Genomic DNA, 25,022 nt, shown 5'->3' on the forward strand with positions numbered 1-25,022 from the left:
CAATAATCATGGATGTAAAAATAACTATTGAAGTGCATCGACTACAATACACCATTCGTTTATTTTAGCTTATTCAATAATATAATTTGTGATTAAATCAAATATTTCTTTATTTTAGGTTTTACTTGCTTGATCAATTGTTAAATAAACTTTCAAACATATGCTCTGTCTCGATCGGTTCTCTCAAAATTTCGATAAAAATCTTTTATAGCTAGCAGTTTAGAGAGATTGAGATTGGTCTTCCTGATGTTGGAGTGAACTATCGCTTAAGATTTGTTAGTGACAACTATATCTGAATTAAAGTGTATCGTTACAAACTACCTTCAAGGTTTCCAGGTTTCGTTATCGGTACGAATCTTTCAAATTTTCGATTGATAAATCAAAGCACGATTTAGCATCACTAAATCTTGTAGTACTTGGAGTACTAAAAGCCACCCCTTTGATTTCATGATCCCTTTTGATTTCATGACTTTACTTTCAAGTATTTTTGATGATTCCAATAAACCGAAGAGTTTGCTTTAATCGAAATAATAAAGAATCATATATGTATGCTTGCTGACATCTTAAAGCCGTAAACCGTCAACTAATTCGAGCAGTTTGTGGTCGTACCATCTTTGAGAAAATAAACCAAGTATTCCTTTCAACATTTCATTCAGTGCTAAGCATGCTAAGCATGTATTATATGTAGATTAAGAGAACATAACAAACAAAAACGAATTGCATCAACTCAAATTGAATTTAAAGTATTATAATTTTTAAATTAAATTTAAATAAATAAAGTTAAATTAAATCAAAAAAAACATTAAATATAAAATTTACATTAAATTAATGTTAAAAAACTAATCAATAACTTAATAAGGTCATACGAATCTAAATTAGTGTATAAAATATTCACATACATAAAAATTCAAGGCATATTAATTACAAAACATATATATTTAATAATTTATTGATATATATATATATATATATACATATATATATATTTATATATACATATATATATATTTATAGGCAAAACAAAAATCTTATCACCTTCCTGATATATATACATAATATAATAATATATATAAACTAAATCATATATATAATACATAATCATTTACATATATAAATATATATATATATAATAATAATTAAATATTACATTTCATAATATATTTGATATAGTTTAAGTATAGCAAAATGAATTACATTAAAATGATTTTAAAATAATTATTTATATTTTGTAAATAATATTCTACGTTCATTGTTATTGTATAAATATTATATTATTTAATACACGAAACGAGTTGTAAACGCTTTAAATTTTAAACAAGAAATACTATTAAACATTAATTAATTATCAATTACATAAAATATTCTAAATGAAAGATCTAACTGCATAAATGAAAAATGAGAAAAAATAACCATCAAATTATTATTATTATTATTATTATTGTATTACTATGGAAACTTAAAATCAAAGAAGTTTGCTTTGCAATGAATTTATAATATATCATATATGACAGAAAACATCTATTGACTAACAGCCAGCCATTGGTAGTATGTATTTTGTTTTTATGGACAAAATCGGATTATGAACGCACAAATGATATTGTTAAGTGAAGAGGAGAGTGTAAGTAAGTAGGTAGGTTATCTACACTTAAAGCATTATCACTTACTGAACCATCTTGTCAATGTAACAAACTGTATTCATGATAAAAAAACGCTGGTAACATATCTACGCGATATCCTTTAGAGAACAGAGATGATTTCTTTTTCTTTCTCAATTTCACATTAGGGAGATATGTTGGCTTATTATACAGTTTCCGGTGATGACAGGTATTATTATTAAGGTTTTATCCAAATGTGATGGCACGTTTTATTTATTTCATTCATAAACAAATTTCCAATCTGTTACTTTTTCGGAATAATATGAATAGTAGTGCAAGCTCATCTACGATACAGTAAGAGCGTGTAAGATCAAAAGTAGTTATATCTAATTAGACATTTAGACAATTGTCATTAACTGTAAGCAGTTCTTTTGAGTGCTGTTTAGTCATAGCTCTTTTATAAGAAAATGTTTTAAAATATTATATTTCCTTCAAAGTAATATATTAAATAATGTTATCAAATAAATATAATTTTAGTTTATGGATTGAAATAATATAGTATCTATATTTACTATACATATTTAAAATTGATTATTATTCTTAAAAGCAATGGTAGGAGGAAACAAAGGTTCAAACTGCATCACACCAATCCAAATATCAACACTCTTACGGCTGTTAGCAAAGATAGTAATTATTTGTAAAGTACAGAATGAAAGATTTCATATGATTTTATAAAAGTATATTTTTATCAAAGAAGCTAACTATTAAATATAAATTCTTTAAAAAAACTAAGAAAGGAACTGAAATAAATTCATTTGCCATCAAGTTTAACATTTACATCAAGTCTATTGCGATTAAATTCAGTCGACTTTTCACAACTTCATTTCAAAATATAATCTAAAAATATAAATTAAGAAAACTTATTGAGTTAATTAGTTAATCAAACGTTATGTATGTAATTTTGTTTATAAAGTAAAATATTATTTCAAAATTATATTATAAACTGCCATTTTGAGTATAGAACAGAATTGTAAGTTAAAATCAAAAATTATTAAGTTGTTTAAGTTAAGTTGCTTCAAAATGTTTAAACCACCTTCTATCAAACAATTTGCAATTAAGAATCTGTCTACGCATATTTATATTAAGTTTAAAATTAATTTATGCATACTCTCAACATAATTAAATTGATCGTTAAATTGTTCATTGCTAAGTAATATTTATTCATATAATTTGGAGCAAAAAAAGAAACAACAACGATAACAACAACAATAGATATTAGGCATTGGTTGTCTAAATACATTTTTGTTTTTGAAATATTTTGAAAAATGTAGTATTCGAAAGCTTAAGTGCCATTAAAACCATTAAACCATTAAAGCTATTCCAAAATTATCAGACAAATCAATGTATATAGTTTATTCCAACTTGATAGAACCGATAGTAGTGATGCTAGAACATACACTAGTCAGCTAGAGTAGTAGTTATGTCCTTTAAATATGTCTTTCCAGCATTATATATTGGCCTTATTTTTAGTATACAGATCCATTAGTATATAGATCCAAATATGCAAAGAATGAGCGCAAGATTCGTTAAATTGATGTATTTATAGCTCTTGTAAATCTCATGCATGCTATTCCAAAAAATTTATTCAATTGAGTTTGTTAGTATTGTCATGCTTTTGGAGCGCTATTCAATAGACCAACGAACCAACGGAAACTATGGTGCTATAACTGTAGTATACATTCATAGAACAATGTTAGTATGAAGGCATTTTTTTCTTCCAATAATAGTTATATAGGAGTAAGAAGATACTTATGCTTTACTTATCCATTTTTTCGTTATTAAAATTTGTAATGAGCTTTGAATTCATTATAGTATATATTATGCTAAAGAGGGAAACTGCAGAAGTTGTTGATATTTTAGCCTTTATTTAAATTTAAAGGATGGTACCATTATTTTTATAGTGAGCAACAAGAGTTCAGTTTTCTCTGAAGTCAATGTCAGACCACAGCTTGTAACCTATTCATTAAGTTGATTTCGTAATTAGTCTATTATGATGTCATTCATCACTTAAGGAAACACACTTCAGGCTAACAAAATCGAATTGTCTGCATATGCTACTGATCCACTACTGGTCCTATATTGAATCCATTTTAATAATCGCATGCGTGACAATGTGCCAGAGTGAAAGTGAGACAATTCCTGGTAGTTATAAACACCTATCTATCTAGTTTAACAAACGTTTTACTCTTTATTGTAAATTTTCTTGTGGTCCTTTAATAAACATTTTATTTCTTTTGTAAATCAGAGACATCCATTGGTTCTTAATACTGGCTTTGAGCAATAGAACTTTTTTATTTTATTAGGCATATTAGAGCAACCATGAAGCTTTGACTGTCTCTATGTAGGGTTATGTAGGGATTAGTAAAGAATGAAATTTTAAAACCGATCTCTGCCGGAATATTTAATATCATAATACTACATTTTTCTTTCATCGTCGGGTGTGGAAATCGGGTCGGGTGTGGGAATCGGGTCGGGTGTAGCATCTTAATTATGTTGTTGTTTTTTTGTTTGATGAATGAAGCAAAAAATTTGTTTAGCAATAGTTAAAATGTTTTAAATCATTATTACTAAATAAATTATTAGTCATTATGTATTGTAAACTAAAATATATATAAAATTTGTTATTTTAAAAAATTTCCACTTTGCCTTTAAAAAAAGAAAAACAAAAACACGTTAAATTAGTCTCTTTAAGCTGTTAAACTTTAATTAAAAAATTATACTAAATTATTAAAAACTATTATTATAAAATTAGCTAATGTTGGGTTTTGAATTACACAATTACGTGTTTCTACATTTAATGAAAATAGTTTAAAGATATACACACAAATTAAATAAATAACATATATGTATTTAGTCAAAACTTGTATAATCTGCTCCTTCCAATACGTAATACCCGATTCTCTGTTCATATATTTATATATATATGTATACATATGTATATATTAATATATATATAAATATATATATATTGTTAAATTAATTTATATATAGTATATATAAACGAGTATCTATATCTTTTGATCTCTGCGAATTCAGCGTTCTGGCAAAACTAAAATATTTTTTAAATTAAATTACACAATCACAAAAATACAAAATTACAAAATATACGAAACATACACATAAACATAATTATACTTATTCATTCATAAAAAAGAAATTAAATCAATGGAAACTTAATATTTAAATACTATAAAATAAATCCATTAATACATATATATATATACATATATATATCTACACATATATATTATATATATATATATTTATTTATATATATATAAATCGTTATCTTTTTTGCTAGATTGTATGCGTTAATAAAAATTCAAGATATTATACAAAAAAGTATTACTTAAAATACAATTGAAGTTATATAAAAGAATTCAGTATTTAACACAGAAAATAAAATTATATTTAAAAAAGAGATAAGAAAAGAAATTCAAATTATGAAGGTACATTTTCATGCTTAATAAAAAACTAAATTATGTTTGAAGTACATATATATACGCCATCTACATAAGAAACGAGTACATAACTTAACATATAAATCCACGACATATTGCAAACAAAAATACATACAAATTACGGTTATATACATATATAAATCTAAAAAAATATATATAAGATTTATTTGATGCAATAAATGTAAAGCAAAATAAAAAAATTCAAATAACAATAAAGAATAAAAAAAAATTCCTTGTTTGATTTAATTTAACTATAGTAATATAGCTTACATCTTTAAAATTTTTAAACAAATCCTCTTATTTATGTTTTTGAAAAATGAAAATTAAATCCCTTAATATAAGGTCTGTTCTACGATCTATTCATTGCAATTTCCAGCGACTAGGTAAGTAACTAAGAATATACAAGTGTACTCCACCTGCAAATTTTCAAGTAAAGGATAGCGCCTTAGAGAGCGTAACATCCCTGTCGAAATGTTCGAACATTTTTTCCAGTAAACTTTGTGTTATGTTCATTTATTAGGTCTGTTCCATGAGGTACTCGTAGTAAAACTCAGGTAAAACACAAGTACAAACTATGAGCGTAATACAAATAAAGTGCCAAATTACGCTCTTTACATAGATTTTAATGGAAGAGCTTTGTGTAAAATCTAGTAAAAGTTTGAATTCAAACCAAAACAGCGGATTCACACATTAATCCAAATTTAATTGAAATAAAAAAATGTACGAGTAAAGTCTGTGTAGCATTTCTAAATTTCGACAGGGATGTTACGCTCTCACAGATGCTCTCATTTACTCGAAAATTTCCTGGTGGAAGGCACTTGTTTATACACAGTGTTACTCAAAGTTACTACGAGTAATTAGATTTTTGTTTATTAGTTTGCCAAAGACATTATTTAGGTAAATTTTTTCAGTTTAAATGTTTATTTTGAAAAGCACGGTGTTTATTAGGTATTAGCATATAGCAACGTAAAGTTTTTATTGGGTCCATGCGTGGCGCTTTCGTTTATAAATTTGAGTCATCTAAAATCAAAAGATATATAAAATATATAAAGAAAATATAATATATATAAAAATATAACAAGTAGTTACATTTACCAATGTTTTCAAATATGTTTTGTTTACATTTTGACAACCAAATAGCTTGAAATTTGTTCCATTTTTTATTTCGTTTCACTTGCATATGCAGCACTACCATTTCTAAAAACCTAAATGACGAATAAATTAGGTTAAATTCAGTCATTTAAAAACCATAAATGATCATTTAAAACTGCTAAATGAGCAAATAAATTATAATTTAGCCCCTTAATGATAATTTAGCTCCCGTCTGTCAATGCTATAAGTATTGGGACAGAGCTATTTACAAATTTGGTTTCCTAATATTTGAACGTCAATAACAGTTATGCAAAAACTATTCATATTTAGATTATTTGTTATATATCTCCAATTAATAGTTGTTTCATTTTCTTTCGTTTTATGTTTCAGTGATATTTATTTATATATTTACAAAATTTATTTTTTGAAACATACTTTTAGTTCAGTTAGAACATATAGAGTTACATCTCTAATAGTTTACAGTAGGCATAGTAGTCATTTATTATTGCAGCATACGCAGGTTATTATTTATTGAATTCAAAAATTTTTTTATCGTATTTTAAAGAAAAATGTTCAAATAAAAACCGTAACAAAATATAACGAAACATAATAAAATAAAATATTTTTCAAATCATTATTGGAAATTTATGAGTTTCAAGGTACACAAAAAATCGAGCTGTCAAAAATTGAAAATCTCTTTTTGACAATGATCAGCTGTTTTTTTTGCTTGTTGCCGGCTATTAAAGAACGTGTTTGCTTTATGTAAAAATTTTATTGAGTAATGTTAAAGTTAAAAAATCTGATATATTTGCAAAAACGCTGCCGCAGCAACAAATTGCGCTGGGTGAGTTATAAAACGAAATTGTTGTAAAACTAAACATTTTTGAAATTTTCTTCTTTCGTTTATTGGTGCAGTCTCAGGTCATACGTAAGAAAACAAATATTGATCGCGCATTAGAAAATTTTGATGATTTCTATGGTACTGTATTTGGTGTTCGTTGGAAGAATATACGCGCAGCACTACTGACTGAACATAAATATGTTGCATTGGTTAACAATTTCGGTGATACGGAAAAGACATGCAGCCTATTAGAAATGGATGGTAAGCTTCGAATTAAACTTTTTAATTGATATTAACTGAAATCTAATTGATAGGTGCAATTAATGTAAAGTTGTTAACGCAATTAGCCAAAGATCGTATAGAGCAAAGTCAACAATTAGATCAAACTGTTACACGTACTTTGGGTGACAAATTATCGCAAATTGTAAAGGAGAAGGAAGAAAGTGAACGTGCCGCTTTGTATCCTCAAAATGCAAAGGAAGTGTCTGAACGCTTGCAGAGCTCAGGCACTGCACATGATAATGTCACTGTACCTGATTATATCGTAGACGCCAAAAAAGGTCTTGAGCAAGCAATCGAAGAGGATGCATATATTGATAGCAAACGCATGGTTGATCCACAATTTGGTACTGGTGGTCTTTATGATTATGTTCCTGCTAATAAAATAAAGGGCATGGAGGATTGGGTTCCAGAGTCTGAATATTATAAATTCTATCCAACATCTACAGATTTCCCTTTGCAAATTGAAGAAGAAACTCAATTTCTTTTCCCAGAAAATCTATGCTTGTATACATATGAAATGGGGAATTGTGAAGAATTCAAACCTCCAAAAAAATGTCTAACTGGTGAGTTATAATGAGAATTTGTTATAGTGTGCCAGCCACAAGCCTTGCTGGCTCACATTAATATTGCGTATTTCCTTTAATAGTGGCTAAGCCACGTGTTAATAGAAATCCTCCAATTAATATCATTTATTGTGATCGATAATTTGATGACAGTTGCAGTAGAGCTTTTCTTGTTAAGTCCATAGATGTTCTTATACTCATATTAATGTTAGTTTTTAATTATTTTATTATAATACTAATTATTTTTGAATTTATACTAATTTATTATATATTTGGTTTAGGTGTTTTATCTCATTTCTTAATGGATGGTGCATCAATTTTGCCTCCACTTTTCCTAGATGTTAAACATGGAGAACGTGTTTTAGATGCTTGTGCGGCACCCGGTGGCAAATCGCTTCTCTTACTACAAACGCTTCATCCTGGTCAACTAATTTGTAATGATATACAAGAATCCCGTCTGACTCGTATCCGAAGTGTAATGAAAGACTATTTATTCGATTATCGTGAAAGATGGGAAGGAAAGCGTTTAGTATTGACTCAATCTGATGCACGCAGTTTAAGCGAATATGACAGTTATGATAAAATTCTAGTTGACGTACCCTGCTCAACCGATCGCCACTCATTGATTGAAAATGACAATAATATTTTTAAACCAACACGTATCAAGGAACGCCTGCGTATACCAGAGCTGCAGGCTGGAATATTAACAAATTGTTTAAGACTTTTGAAACCAGGCGGTACACTGGTCTATTCAACTTGCTCTTTATCACCAGTTCAAAATGATGGCGTTGTACATATGGCTTTACAACGCGTATTTCATGATTACGGCATCACAGCAACAGTTAAGGACTTAAGCCCACTTATTCAACTCTTCACTGATATTTTTAAATTTGAAAATCCGAAGGGTTTAAAGTATGGACAAATGGTATTGCCCTATCTACCAGCTAATTTTGGTCCTATGTATTTTAGTAAAATTACACGCAATTAATGAAATTACTATATCAAGGAGCCTTTAAAATTGTTAGTCAAGTATTTGTAAATTTTTAAATTTATGTTTTAAGTGAACATTTTACAATTATTAAGTTTAAGAACGTGAATGAGAGTGATTAAAGCAAAGTGAAATTTTATTACAAGTTTCATAAAAATGTTATTTATTACAATTAAAATTAAAAATATATTTTAACGATAATAGATATTGTTTTACTTGTTGACTATTGGCTGTTGTTACCTGTTATTGATGGTATTGTGAAAAGTGTCTAAATATCTAAATATCTATCCTGAATTGAATTTCAAGGCGTCGCAATTTGATAACGGATTTTTGACAAATATTTTTGGTAACCTTTTCTACTACGCTATATACCATATAGCTTTGTTCTTGGACATGTCGAGCTTTTAGAAATCTTTTGTCAAAACGTGCCGCCCGGAAATGCGCAATCTCCATTACTATCTAAATATTATTGTAGAAGCTTTATAAAACCGCATTTGGCATGTTATATTTTATATGTTATATAAGTTAAAATGAGTTCAATGGATTGGAATAGGGTAGTAATAGGATATAAGGTAGAAGCGAGAAGAGTGATAGGTTAAAATATTGAACCGAATTTGGATAAGATTAAGGAATTCTTGGCTAAGTTATAAATCATAAAATGGGTGCCGTCATGAGTACAGTTGCAGTTACCATGATTACCATGATAAAACACACAGACAGTGACGTTACAAATGCTCGATTGTTTGCTCCATGTTCCATGTTTTCTTCTAGTTTCTACAAAAATTTTGTCGTTTGCATATTTATCGAACAGTCTCCCATAAGGACGGATGTAGGCAGATTTACACTACGAAAAAGAAATAAACGTAATAGAGTGTCTGTTTTTTTGAGACGGGGTATCTGAATAATCCACAATTTGACAGACGTTTTTAGGAAAATTGTAAACAAATCACATCATTCAGCTCGTCCTCAAAATTTTGGTGAAATTTTTCTTAAGTAAACTGGAAATTTGAACGAAAATTAGACTATAGAATGTATCGTTATTATTAGTTATATAATTTGCTTGAAACCGGTAAGAATGGTGGATAGAATTGTAGGCAGAAATAAACATCGAATTGATATACATACCTACATATATCTTGATGAACGTCGAGAACTCATTTGCGACATAATACGCTGATGGGCAAGTTTATTCTAGGTAAGTTCATTCTAAAGATGGACAAGCACTCTTTAATGATTTAAGTGGATAATAAAATTTCGTATATTGAGTTAATTATTTGAATAATGGAAACCATTTCTCCTACCTTTATTTATTTCTTTTCGAACTATAATATAGCAAATGGTTATAAAAACAAATTTGTTTTTTTGTTTTTTTGTTGTACATATATTTGTAATCTTATATGAGTTCATACACCTATATATAAATTCTGTTACATTTTCTTGAGTAGTGTATACAGAAATATTGGAGCACTTTTATATAAAGATATTCTTACTTTTGTACTTTCAAATTTATACAGTGGTTCAATTACAAATTGTATACTAAAAATATATATTTTTTTCAAAATCTATGCGAAATACAATTACTTAGTGACATTACTTTTATCGAGGAGTGGTCTCTGATAGGTATAATATATTAAAATAATAGAAAACTTTGCTTTGAACAATTTCTTTCAAGCACTATTAAGCTTATTATATGTGGATTTTTTTAATAGACCTGTCGTATATATAGGATATTTCTATTTACTGGCCCTAATGCATTATAATGATAGCGAAAAAGGTAATTATTATTTCTAATAGCAATTATTAATAAAAAAAAAAACCGGAAATAGTCACAAATTTTATAATATTTCACACAGAAATTTGTAATTGTAAATTCTGTCTGAAAGTAATAGTGCTCGGCGAAGAAGGTTATACCTCGCAAATCGTATCATACCATATATGGTATTAGTATAATAAACGATCATATTATTGTTTATTGGTCATCTGTGAACTGTATGAGGTAAAATAACTATAAACTATAGTTCAGACATTTTAACGTTTATAAAAATTACTGCTTTTTAAGCAGTTGACCATATATTTAATATATATATTATCAAAACAATCATTGCTGAATTATAGCTGTTGGTATGATGCTTATATATGGATTTGTATTACCAGAATGTGCTTTGCTAAAATTACTATAATACAACCACTGTATAAATATTTATGTAGCAGTATATATAAATAATTATTGGTTAATAGATTTCTTCAAGAAATATTCATAATATTTTAAAATGTTTAAGGAACATTTCAATAAAAAGTAATTTAACTTAAATTTAATATTGGAATTTAGTATTACAATAAAATCTTTGTTAAGTACAAGGCTGCAGGTTATTCCAATAAGTGGTGAGAGAGGTTCTGAAACAGCATTAAACAGAAATAGTAAAATTATAATTAAGTATTACACTATTAGAAAAATTATATAAAATAAGACCCGGTTAATTTTATGTTATTCAAAACTTCATATAACCCAACTGAAGTAGACTAAAACTATATACATACATATGTTATGTAAAAATAGGTGGTACTCGTTTAGATTAATATCAACTGTTCTAGTAAAATATATATAGATTTTTTAAATCAACCTAAAATAACTAAAAATAAACTAAAATATAAAAAACTTTAGCATAATATATAAAATAATATATGTAAAAATATGTTTTAAAATAAAATATTCTCCAAAATTGCATTAAGTAGATTTATGCTCCATTATTTTTGCTGGGTGTTGTTACGGTAGTAGGTTTCAAAGGAGTGGACTCATCCTGATCGGCGCGTTCCGTGTCTTTCGACACTGTTCGCTTGTTCCAAGATTGTTCTTCGCCGGAACCGAAAATGACAAATACCAAGAATTCTATAATAAAGAGTACAATAGTAACGAAGAAAATAATGCGCCAGGCGTTTATATTTTGCTACAAAAAAACAAAAATATTAATAATATTAATATGCTATCTATTTCTAGAAAAGATTAATAACTTACGTTTCCTTTTGTAATGAAACCAACAAATAGTGGAACAATAATACCAGGCAAAGTAGCTGCTGTATTAGTGAGTGCTACCAAAGTACCAGCATAATTGGGAGCAATATCAATATGATTGGAGAGAAAACCGGAAAACATACCACCCATGCCAATTATACCGAAACACATTAGAACAACAGCAGCAGTGTGTTTACAGCCAATGTAACATAAACTCAATAGACAGATACCAGGTATTACAGTAGCAATGGATGTGGCCGTTTTGCGCGCAATAGTAGTAGTAATTTTTTCTGTAAGTACAATACATTTAAGCTTTTTATAATTTAATTATTTAATTTTAAACAAAATGCTTACGTTTTGCTTTAAGTGCATCCAAAGTTTTACCCAAAATAATACTGAAAATTAACATAGGGAAGTATGGCAATGCACTAGCGACGGCATTGCTTGAGACGTTAAATGCCAATACTTGTTTCATGTAGAATGGAATTTCAATAAGGAACATATACCAACCCCAATTGCTGCAGCAGTGAGCAATTAAAATGGCTAAAAATGGCACGGACGTCAAAACTTTTCCCCATGGCACAGGTGGGTGTTCTTCTTTGGCTGGTGCGCCTTCGGCTTGCATTGTGCCCAGTTGCGAGGTTATCATTTGTCGTTCCTCTAAACTGATAAAGGTTTGCTTATTTGGATTATCCTGCACCAATATAACCCATAATAACATCCAGATGCAGCTAAGACCACCCATAACGTAGAATACCGATTCCCAGCCATAGCTGCCTGATAACAGACCAGCTAGCAATATCGAAATAGCAGTACCGAAAGAAGTACCCACATAAATAATTGTTGACATCACAGAACGTTCGTTGGGTGGTGCCCAAGCGGCAATCATACAATGCATAGCCGGGAATGTAGCGCCGCCACCGATACCTTCAAGTACACGCATCGCAATAAGACCGACATAGTGAGCTTTAGTAAGAACTGGTGTCAGTAGAGTGCAAATAACATTGATGGCTACGGAGAACAGCATAACCCATTTAGCAGAGTAATTTTCTGCAACGCGTGCACCGGGTATTTGTGATACGAGATAGCCCCAGAAATAACAACTCAGTAATGTGCCCTGTAGTGGTTCGCTCCAAATAAATGGACCATCCTAAAAGTTGCACAAAAACACTTAAGATTTAAAAAAATTTTAATAAAAGAATATAAAAATTGAAAAAAAATATATTTTTAATGGCAGCCTATATTGGCATTTGTTCATCGAGAAAACATCAATTTACTTAAATAATTCCATAAAAAATTTGGCAGCAATCAATCGCTAATCTATTCAATTAACTGTGGTCCCGCATAATAATTTCAAGCTATCACATAAAAATTGTTATGCAAAGCGTACGGCACGAGCCGTCAATTTAATTGAATTGCCTTCAAATTACATAAGACAAGTTTGGTAAACACCGAATTTGAAGGAGGGGAGCTCTGAAGGTGAAGTAAGACGTAAAACAGTAGAAATACTGAAAAGTACTGTTTAATAATTAGAAAAAACTATAAGCCTAGTTACACTACATATCTCGTTTGAACTACAATCGGTGTTCTGTAACGGTAGTAAGATGGATAAATGCATTTGATTCATCAGTCTTAGCAAAAACGAAAGGAGCTCGAGTGATACATATTGAAACGTATATTCAACATATTTAAATGTTTATATATATGAAAACAATTGGTCCAATTGAGTCTGGACTTTACTTAGTTAGTCCTTAATGTGAAACTCAGAATGTTTATATAAATATACCATGTATATAGACGTCTTGGGCCAATATCCCGATAAGACACAATAATCCAATTGAATTAATGGATAAGAATAAAAACTTTAGAAATTTTTTTGTCACTAATTCGAGAATGATTGCGGAAAATGTAAAGCACAACTAGTATACTTCAGTGGACAAGGTTAGAAATATTTTTACTGATTGGACTTGGTGGCACTGACATCCAGTAGATCAGTGAGAGATTTATGTATAACTTCGTTTTTAAGTCTCTTGCTAAAATTGTAGACTGAGTTTTAGTAGACATGATGACTATAAATATCAAAAAGAATATCCTCGGTATACATAGTACATTAAAAATTAAAGTGCTTTGAAATTCTATTAAAATTTAGTACTAGAATACAACTTCTTTAGTTTTTAGTCATTTTTATGTACAACAAATGTGAGACTTTAGCATTAATTTTAATATAATAATTAATAAAGTAATCAAACCTTAATACATAATTAAATAATAGTTTTTTAGCTTACTTACTTGTATTGTTGTTGTGCCATTTGTCTCGGCATCGGGACTTTGACATATTTCCACTTCATCAACAGTTGCAGCAGTAACAATGGAAGTTGTATTATCGACTATTAGTAAAGGAGCGTCATGAGAACTGTGTCCGATAGCAGTATGATTTAACATAGCCACCATAGCAACACTAAGATTTACCTTCAGCCCATAAATAATGGCCATACCAATAGAACCGAGAATGGCAAGTACATATCGTGCTGGTAGGCATTCTAAAATCAAATAAAAATTAAATTGTATAATTATAGTAGTAGATAGATATATGCATACAGTACTAGGGTCTTAGATGTATTATTATTATTAGAAAGAACAATGGTATTCCATGATATGTGACATCTATTTTACTATTCTTAGAAAGTGTCTTGTTAACTAATGTGAACGAGTTAAGGCTACTGATTAACCTAATTATATAATTAAATGCGGATTAAATGAAAACCAGGTGGGAGTATTGAATTATCATTTCCAACTGAGTTAATACTAATAAATGTTAATTTTTAGTATCGACGGGTTTAAATTAATGACTTCAAGACATGAAGTCTTCTTTCAATGATAAAAACCGTTTTTTTTTACTTTATTTATTAAATTTTCTTAACAAAACATTCACAATATACCAACAGCAATATCTACATAACAGGCTTACAGTTCTAACGATTTCTTGGTTTGTCGGAGGCTTTGATGGATGTACTCAATACTAATTGGTGTTATGTGATTATACATTATTCGTATTAATTTGTATTCAACAACTTTAGAATGATTAGCCAGCGGATCATTCCTCATCAAGACAATGCGAGTGTTCACACATCTCGTCTAACAACCGACTATTTCAACATTCAAAACATCGAATCAGTAGAGTCCTTACTTGGCACCCAATGACTTTTTCTTGTTCCCAAATGTCAAGAATAAATTGCATAAATTGTTGCATTTAAAAAATTTATTTTTGAGGTGTCCAAAACCATGTGGAAAAAATGATTTGACAAATTGTTCGAACGCATGCAAAAGTGTATTAATCATAAAGGAAAATACTTCGAGAGACAATAAAGCAATTTTCAACGACAAGTTAGTATTTTTTCATTATTAGGCTCAAAATATAAATAGTGACTCCTGTAATAGATCACAACAATTAGAAAAAGGTCTTGTTACTTAATTTTTCTACCATCTCACAACTTGATCTGGAGGAACCGATATTGGTACGCAATGAAACCACATTCTCTACAATATCTAAACTGTTGATATGCCATTGGCAAATAAAGAATCGGAAAGTTCAGGGGTGCCGTGATGCTACTGCAGAAAAATTTGTATAACATTAAGACAAATTAAGATTTCCGCGCGTTGCAAAAAAAGAAACCGCTATTAATACGAAGATCTTGAGAAGTTGAGTGATAGGAATATGGCTCGAAAATCCTATCAGAAAATCAAAAGGCTGACAAATGGTTATGAGCTTGGAGGTCCTGCAAAACAAAAACTATAATCTGGTACATATTTAAGTATTAAGTCTAAGTCTATCTACTCTCATCTCTCTCCCCTATTTACTGGAATGAAGCTTCCTCAATGCTGTAGAAATATTCTTCATTCGTTCCTAAGAGGTGGTTTTAGTGGGTTCAAGTTTCACAATATTTAAGTAATGATTAATATTTAAAGGAAACATACTAATTAACAGTAATAGTCATATGACTGAAACCAAAGATCATCCCGAATTTACAATCATTCACGCTGGAATAATTGGTCCGCCTCTTTAAAACTGGTGGCGAAGAGTTATGCATACGTGTAGGATGAATGCAATCGCAATGGTTGGAATCGAAATGGGCTTTGTACAGTCTACAAAAACAGCGAACACTTTTTTTGTTCTGCTTAAATTTATCTAGCTCCACCAGCTTTGTGGAACCGTTTAATTACATTGAAATTATAGGGATACTTTTTTTTGTGAAAACATTTCTAATTTTTATATTTTACTTCTGTTTCAAATTATAATTTCAAAACTCCAAATTCGAACTCTTTTGACATATGCGTGTACTTCTGCGATAGAAGTCAGCATGAATGGGAGCGTGGGAACAACTGATTAGATTGGGCCGACTGTGGGAGAGTTTTTATTTGACAACAGATGTGCCCAAAGTTCTTCCGATATAAAAAATGTGTTGAAAAAGTCATATGAAGAGATTAAATTCAATTAATTGTGTCATTTTGTTAATAGAAAGTTAATGTAACGAACTTCGCCCCGTGCCATGTAACAATGAGAATTCAGAATATTTTATTTATTTTTTAAAATAAACCCAGTCATGAAGTTTGAGACCAATAAAATCCATAAACATGTTTACCATCACGTGGTTTTTTATTGTTAAATATTTATTTGGAATATTTTGAAAGTGTTTTTTGTTCTTCGGATGCCAAAAATAACATATAAGAGAACCCACTTCCTATTCGTTGGCACAAAAGTAAATATTCGCGTTACTTGAGTTTGCCATTAAGTTGGAGTAAACGAAGGTCAATTGTTTTTATGCTTAGATACTTTAGTCAGTATTTGCTTAGAAGCGAGTGTCTTTACGTATCAATTTATAACAGAATATGTTTATTTATGAATTTTTTTTATTTCAAAAATTATGCTTTGACTATTCTGTCAAATATAGAACGACAGGTTGGGGTTGCGGTGATGATGATAATCACTCTGACTTCACCTTCGAGCTAATATTATTGAGCAATTAAGGGACTTAATACCAGGCGCTGTAGTAAGCATAAACCCACTCCTCTAGAGTGAACCTATCTGCTTGGGTGTGTCTTGCGATAATTCTTATTGCACATTAAATCGTCCTATCGTTAGACACAAAGTAAACTACTCGAATCGTAGGCTGTCAATATTAGTTAATAGAAAACGAACGATAGCAAACGTTTATTGAAGGTTTCTAATGAATTTTATTTTTTATTATTATACTATCCACAGAAATAACATAATTGATGTTATAATAAATAAATAAACTAAAAAAAGGAGTAGTTTTTGTTAATAAATTAATTATTTTTTTGAAAATATTTCTTAATAGAAGTGAATGAAATTTTAAATGATTTACTATATCATATGATTACTAATACCTTTCAGTAAGGTATTCAGTAAGTTCCAATTGTTTTGCTATCTCTCTCTCTCTTTCTAAATTATACAAATATATTTTTCAAATTAGCCAAAATTAGCACTGAAATCATTTACAACAATTTCCAGAAGCACATTCCTAGGGCTTCATCCATTAGGAGGCGTTGTTATGCTTCCTTGTAAACAGTGGAACAACGAATTTCAGCCTGTGTAAAAATTTCTTTAGGGCCCAAACATGCAGGGCTTAAAAGCGAGACTATTCACTTTGTATCTTAGCGCCTGATAACAATAATAATATTGAATAGTTCCGTGAACTTACAGGGAACTGTTTAAAAATATAGTAAAATAGAGGTTAGTTCATTAGTTTTTATTTAGTTTAAATGTGATTTATTTAATTTTACATTGAGGCTGCTTGCAATTTCTTTAGTAAGTGATGTTAAATTTTTTTATGAAATTTTCCATTAAATTTTATTAAATGTCTCAAATACAAAATATAAAAAAAATGCAGTTTTTGGCGCATTCCTAAAATTTCTTGCTAAACTATAATATGAACCAAAATATAGATGCTGTAATTAAAATAATTAAAAAGCCAGTGTGATTACATTTGTCTGCCAAAAATAGCAATTTTCGGCATCAATGAGCCTCATCAGACATCAGATTGTTTACAATCGTGACTCCGTAGTACAAAGAGAAGCAACGCCCCTTACTACTCATATTTACATAAAAAATTATGCATACTCTATCTAGTCAAATTTATAACAGCTTGTCGAATTCCGATGTATTGAGCGAAAAATTGTTTAAATTACTTAAAAATATTTTAAAATTGATAAATAAAGATTTTTAAAGATATTTAACACATGGTCAAGTAGCCCCATCGAGAATTCGAAGATACTGACGAAACTAGACTAAAAGCAACATTCACATCAAAAGGCCTGCGTAACAAGTACCGAATTGAATTTTTTTTGTCTGGCACGTTTAACGGCACGAGTCTCCCGAAAACATTTCTAAACAAATCTTAAATATCAAAATTTAAAAAATTTGTCACTCACAAAGATGTCTGTCTGTCTTCTGTCTGTCTGTATCTTTGTAGACTACCCGCGTCAAACTTATTTACATGGAGTGTTTTAAGCGTCGGCTCCAGTGGAATATTCCAAAACATATACATATAATATATGCTTCTCTGTCAAGTAGTTTAAGCATAAATTTGTCGAAAAAATAAACAATAGGCCTAATATTTGGTTATATATGTTTATGACAAAAATTAAAAAAAAAAAATAAAAAAAATATTTTCGCGAAATATTTGACAAAATATTATATCTTATCTTTGTTACTGCGGTACAATGCAATATCATACGTTTAGAAGGATTTGAAAAATTAAAATAATTAAATGACACAAAACGGGAAAGATGTAAATATCTGATATTGAAAACCGTGGCTTCACTTGATTCATTTGACATAACAGCAACAATTTTCTCAAAAGAAGATTCACGACTTCAGTTGCAAGTCTAAACAAATCATATATGGTAGTGCGAGAATAATTTAGTCAGACCTAAGAAACATTGCACTATAATTGAAAATCCTAAACACTTTTTGGTTAGATTCTGTCTTTTTGATCAGATCTTTTAGTTAGATTTATATTTTTTGTAAACCATTGTTGAGAATGTGAAGCTGCATTCTTCACAATAAATGATGAAAGACTCCGTGACTTAAGTCCTTTCTCTTCTGGATTTGGATAGCAATTGTATTTAATTTCGTTTGCATATGTCCTCCACTCAATTGATAGAGAGAGAAATACTTTAATTTTCTTAGTTACTTCAATTTTTTAAGTTATACATAAATACTTTTGATTTGTCAAACAAAATTAGAAATAATTACAGTACTATGGATCCCTTGAAATTGGGTTCAATCCACATTACTGAGCTATTTAGGTTGCGGGAATCATACTGAAAATCCAGGAAAAGCCTTATATGTTTTCATTTTAACAAGAGATACTGATTCAAACTGAACAATAATTCACTGCTCGCTAAATAAATATGCATTTTATACATAAATATATTTGATTTATTCTACTAGACTAATAGACAATAGAAATATAGGGCACATTATGTATATTTGATGTTTTCTTATTTTGTCATGACTATGAGGAAATCCAAATAATCTGAGATTCTGACTTGAGAATATCTAGTGTGTGCATAAAAAAGGAATACGAATAAGTTTTTCAATATAACTTTAGTTCATTCTTTGCTTAGTATTTGCATAACTTTAACATATTCCATGTTAGTATCTATTTCGTAGATAAATTTGTGACTTAAACCGCAGATCTGCTCAACTTTGAACTGGTTATTCTGATAAATTTTAGTAAAATTTCACTCACATTCTATAATTACTAATATTTAATACCTAAATTTCATGAAAATTTAAATTCTTATGAATAAGTTTTTCCAAGGAGAACTTGAGTCTAAAGAATAGGCGTTCTCCCTTTAGTTTACGCGGTACATAATTTCCATTCAATTTAAAACCAATTTGAATAAGATTTGGCAAACATAACATAAATTAGACAGATACACACGTTTATAAAAATGGATACACAGATATATAAATACATAAATTTAACTAATAAATCATTTTAAATCCACCGAATTTTTGGATGCTATAGAATATGGTCACTTGATTGAGTTCATTTTAAGAAAAATGCAAGGTATGTTTCCAAACAATCTGTTTGTAGAATTGATTAAGCAATGAACCAGTTTCGATCTTTTAGTTTATTCAGCAGGTATGGATATGTCAGTTGATTTTGGTGATTTGGAGACATACATAATGTTCCTTCCCAAAATAATCTACATAACATATATGTAAAGTTGTATTCTCTTAACTTTGGACCTAGATGGTACCTTATCGTACCTTAACCATCGGCGAAATATCCTTTTTTCTACGTTATAAACACTTTGAAGAACTTCATATACAGTTAGCATACTATGTTGATGATGGATGCCGTAATGATGAAGTAAGAAAATATTCACATAATTAAATAACGTGGTTTGATGGAGAGGAACTTACTGAAGAGTTACATTCGCAGATACTTTGTGTTAATAGTATAAGTACTTCGATATTTCTATGAAGAATAAAATAAGGATCTTTTGAGTGTAGGTAAGGTATGGAAGATTATATTATTTGCATAATAATATGGAGAACGGAATTACAAAGTTGTGATAGTATATTAAGTAAATTAAATTTATTTACTTTATTTATAATATTATAAGCATTATCATCTAATTATTGTATAGTTTGTTTATTTATAATATATTTTCTTTATTCACCACATTTATTACTGATTTAATAAAATAGTATAATTTATGATGCTGTCGATGGGAAAAATTTGTAAATTGGTTTTTTCTTTGGCACCTGGAATCTTCATCTTAAGTTATACGTTTAACTTAACACCCCTTACCCGTTATCCCGTATTGTTTTATTAACATTATTTTTTGTTAACCCGTAAGCTTTCGCTGCTGCCTGCCTGCCAAAACGCATTTCGTATTTTCCCGTCACATAGAGTAATATTTTGCAGTAGCGACTTTTAAATGACCTTCTTGTGCGGCAAGAAATTGGCGGGGAAGTCATTCATGTAGTAAGCAAAAAGGAAAGCAAAAATGAATTCAAACAGAATAATGAAATAATGAACTAAATAATATTATAATTGTGTTATTATTTTTATTATTATTATTATTGAAAGTGAATCTAATTCTAATTCCAATTCACATTGACATTTTTGTTGTTGTCACGGATACGCATTTTCCTATAAGAGACATTCAGCTGGTAACAGGATAACATAGCAATGACCTTTTATCGTGAAGTAAGGTCATATGCGTATTAACTACGTTTACGTTGTGTAGGCAGTGAAATAAAATAAGAACGTAAATCAGGCAATTTTTCCAAAATATTTTCTTACTTTAAAAATGTTTATTGTTAATATTGGTAATGAAAGTATGCTTTTCTAGTAAAATTTAGTTGAACTTTTCGCGCCATTTCCATGCAATTTTCTGCTGTACTTACTGCCTAAAATGCTGCCACGCGCTGGTACTTCTTGCGCCATAGTTTCTTTTAATTTTTATTTTATATTTTTTAAATTGTTTGCAAATGAATATTCACGGCAAGGATATGTCCTCAACGTTTATCAAGCATTTAAGCATAAAATACACTGCAAATATTTCACACACTTTAGTTAGTTGAAATTATTTGACTTTAAATCCTTTTGCTTCTTTTACGCTTTGCCAGAGTACACAAAGAAACATAAACTCAAGATTTAAAACTTAAACACACACGTTAAAACGCACGTACGTTCCTCTTGCACGGCAAACAATTTTCGCAATTTTCGCCGTATCACCACAAAGCACGTAGTTCAGTCTGCGAGTGTTGTACACAAACTGGCCTGCCTCGCTGGAAAACGTTACAGTTTTGTTGTGTTCTGTATTTTGTGTACTGAGTGTGTGTATCGGAGAATCACAAAATTATTTCTTCGCCCAATCGTACACAAGTCAGCCGGCAAAGCAGAAATAAACTTTGCCGCAACGCAGCAAGCGCACAAACAGTTTGTCTATTTCGTCACTTTCAGCTTTGGTAGCACAAGCATATTTTAAACCACAATGACAAAAGTTCAACACAGCAGCAACAGCAACAACAACAATAAGAGTAACGATACAGTCATATATACAATTTTGTATGAAATTATTTTGTGAACGATAACAACACAAACAACAACAAACAAACAAATTCTTGAAAATATGTCGATGACTGTTAGGTTTATCTCTGTGGTGTTAGTTACTACGTCACAAAAGTGTTTCCGTTGCTGCTGCGCTCAAGAAAAGGGTGCTTCGTCTGATGCTTCATTTTAATGCACTACTGTTGTTATTGTTGTTGTTATTGTTTTCGTTATTAGCGCCATTCGCTTAGGTTAGGTGTGGTGAGTTAAATAATAAACACAACATTATTGTGAGTTTGTTTAGACGTTTGCAATGCAATGTAACTGGTATCGGAGACCATATGAACCTTATATATATACATACATATACATATATTCTTCATCCGTATGACAAAAGCAATCATTACAGCGATATCCTCTTGTCAATATAAATTGTTTGTGTACTAACAATCTGCAGACACGAAGGCAACAAAAGCCAGACTTTTGTGCCAAAAAAATGGACAAAAGAACCATTCATTGCTCCAACTCCCCTCTTTGACTTCAATAAAATGAACATAAACCAAGAGACCCAACAAAGTATCAATGAATATTGGAATGAAATAGACGGCCTATATCATTTCAAAAAATTCTTGAAAATTCTTGAAACACCGTTCTCAACCTAAATAGGAAAAGTCTACTCTCGTGTGCACTAACAGTCGACGCCGCATGTAATAAACACCTACACAAAATAGGTATATCCGACACTAATATTTGCAGATTCTGTTGTGATGAGGAAGAGTCTATGAAACATCTGATCACCAACACTGATGCACTAGGCCACAGAAGAAACAAAATTTTAGGTGCATACCTTTCAAAGGTAGACGATATTTCGCGGGAAGACCTTATCTCCAATGGAATGATTAAAGCAAGATAGCCATATATTAAATTTAATAACTGGTTGATTAGTTAAAGTGGCAGGTCAGCAGATATTCTTTGAGTTTTCATATTTAACGATTGTTCATCATTTTACTACCTTATTTTTCACAAGAAACCTGAGGGGATAAAAACTAGATCCATTTCGTTAAATTATCGATGAACAAACCGACAAATTATCAAAGAAGTACTCTTCTAAAAACCTGTTTCAGCTGAAAGCCCAAGCTAGGCATTAACAAAAAATGCTCTCGATTGTTTCTTTCTCCTGTAAGTTTCCACAACTTCTAGAATGGATATTAAAAGGAATGCGAAGTGTGTTTAAGTGAATTTCTACATACCAATGACCAGAGAAGAATGCAGTAATCACGCGATTCTTTTTAATGATTTCCCATAATCTGGTCCTGTTGTATGACGACTTGTTCGACCGGGAAGTTACACATGAGTTGAGTGCCTTGTGCTTATTGGTAGCTAACTGAAGAAAATAGAGGAAGAAATAAGTACTTCTTTTAACGATCTGCAAAGAAAGATAGACAGGTACAGGTAAGGGAAGCACCAAGGCTTCTTAGTACTTAATGATTTTCAGTGATGAGATATATATCACTAACTTATTCTGCAGTGAGGATATTAGCAGTTATTGCTTTTATCTTTATTCTACATCGTATACGTATGCGACCACAGTAATGATTAATTTACTTTAGTATGCTAATTCGTGGGAAACCTTTAATAAAGTGCAATAAGTTCATTTGATCCCGACATAATATCTTTTTTCCCTCGAAAAATTGAAAGTTTTAATTTTTCTATGTTTTGTTATCTGTACATCAAATTTTTTTGAGTTGTGTCTTTCACAAGAACTGTATTTATATGACTGACTTCATAACTTGATTTACTATTCTGATTTTGAAAGCTTTTTCTAAGTTTTTTCTCTAACCACGGATATTGTACTTAAAATATGAATAGCACTTGTTTCTACAAACCTTTTAAAACACTTTCAAATTTATTAAGTTTGATTTCAATTCTTTCTGATCTGCCAGAAAGTACCCACAAAAGGACATTTGATACATTGGTTAACCATCAGTGATCTTTGGACATACTCACTGTTTTTGAGTATCAATGAATAATTTTTTAGACTGTAAACACCAGGGTTTGTGTCCATACCACGTTAAATACCACGTTACCACGTTAAACTTGCCAAACACTTGACTTGTATTGTTCTAACTTGGAGTTTTGTTCATTTATTATTTCATCTTTTTTAACTAAATTTAAACTAAAAGGAATACTTTTGATTTAGTAAATAGTATTAAAAATTTGAAGTACAGAAGATTAATAGCTTTTGATATGTGCAAAGGGGTGGGATGTGAATGGGATAGATTCCTGCATCCGGCATCAGATGTGCCCCTTTCCAATTGCTACTACGAGAACTACCTACAAGCAGCTTCTTAGTTCCATTCCGTAATTTTGAGCGTTTTTCGGACTTTGACATGATAGACTGTTGAAAATTAATCCACAAAGAAATAGCTTTCGTATGAGCCTAACAATTCTGGATTGTTGCTTTGTTTAACACATCTTGCATATAAATTGTCATATCATGTGAGCTCAACTAAACTTATAGAAAGGATATCACGTTCGTCAAAACAAATTTATTAAGTTATCTGTTGTTGTATTCGCAAGGATTTGCACGTAACGTACGGTTGTCATGAAAGAAGATTACCTAAAATCGCTTTATTTATTCCCAAATTGAATGTTTGTTTATCTTCAACCTTGCGTTTATCATTTATTTATCTTTGATAGATTTTCTTCATTTTGGAATAATTTTGAAATTTTGGAGATAATAAAGTTCGAATTACTAAACCATTTCGGGTATTTTCACTTGATAAAGGTAAACTGAGTCAGTTGCTTAAATATTTACCATTCAATTAAGTACGTTGTAAAGAGTATTAAAATTGTATCACCAAAGGAAACTTTTGTACAAGTAACCTATCAAGAGACAGAGGCTTTAACTAAAAGGGTAATATAGAGTAATGACATCCATTACGAGGGTCACTATTTATATTTTGAGCTTAATATGAAAAAATACTAACTTGTCCTTAAAAATTGCTTTATTGTTTCTCGAAGTATTTTCCT

The 25,022-nt window shown here is 29.9% G+C and overlaps 2 protein-coding genes across 2 annotated transcripts; one reads left to right on the top strand and one right to left on the bottom strand.

Moving 5' to 3' along the window:
* Positions 1 to 6,851: 6,851 nt before the first annotated feature.
* LOC119689661 (5-methylcytosine rRNA methyltransferase NSUN4) lies at positions 6,852 to 9,031 on the top strand. The gene is made up of 4 exons (XM_038104539.1): positions 6,852 to 7,052; positions 7,124 to 7,310; positions 7,364 to 7,894; positions 8,176 to 9,031. Exons 1-4 carry the CDS (start codon positions 6,990 to 6,992, stop codon positions 8,880 to 8,882), a joined length of 1,488 nt encoding a protein of 495 aa, XP_037960467.1. The 5' UTR covers positions 6,852 to 6,989; the 3' UTR covers positions 8,883 to 9,031.
* Positions 9,032 to 11,599: 2,568 nt separating this feature from the next.
* On the bottom strand, positions 11,600 to 21,762 carry LOC119689254 (putative inorganic phosphate cotransporter). The gene is made up of 5 exons (XM_038104045.1): positions 21,344 to 21,762; positions 14,182 to 14,432; positions 12,247 to 13,042; positions 11,896 to 12,182; positions 11,600 to 11,827 (listed from the first exon to the last, which is right to left on the bottom strand). The coding sequence occupies exons 1-5, from the start codon at positions 21,381 to 21,383 to the stop codon at positions 11,618 to 11,620; spliced, it is 1,584 nt and encodes a 527-aa protein (XP_037959973.1). The 5' UTR covers positions 21,384 to 21,762; the 3' UTR covers positions 11,600 to 11,617.
* Positions 21,763 to 25,022: the final 3,260 nt, after the last annotated feature.

The sequence above is a fragment of the Teleopsis dalmanni genome, chromosome X, assembly GCF_002237135.1.
Source record: "Teleopsis dalmanni isolate 2A chromosome X, ASM223713v2, whole genome shotgun sequence".
In the NCBI taxonomy this organism is placed as follows: domain Eukaryota; kingdom Metazoa; phylum Arthropoda; class Insecta; order Diptera; family Diopsidae; genus Teleopsis; species Teleopsis dalmanni.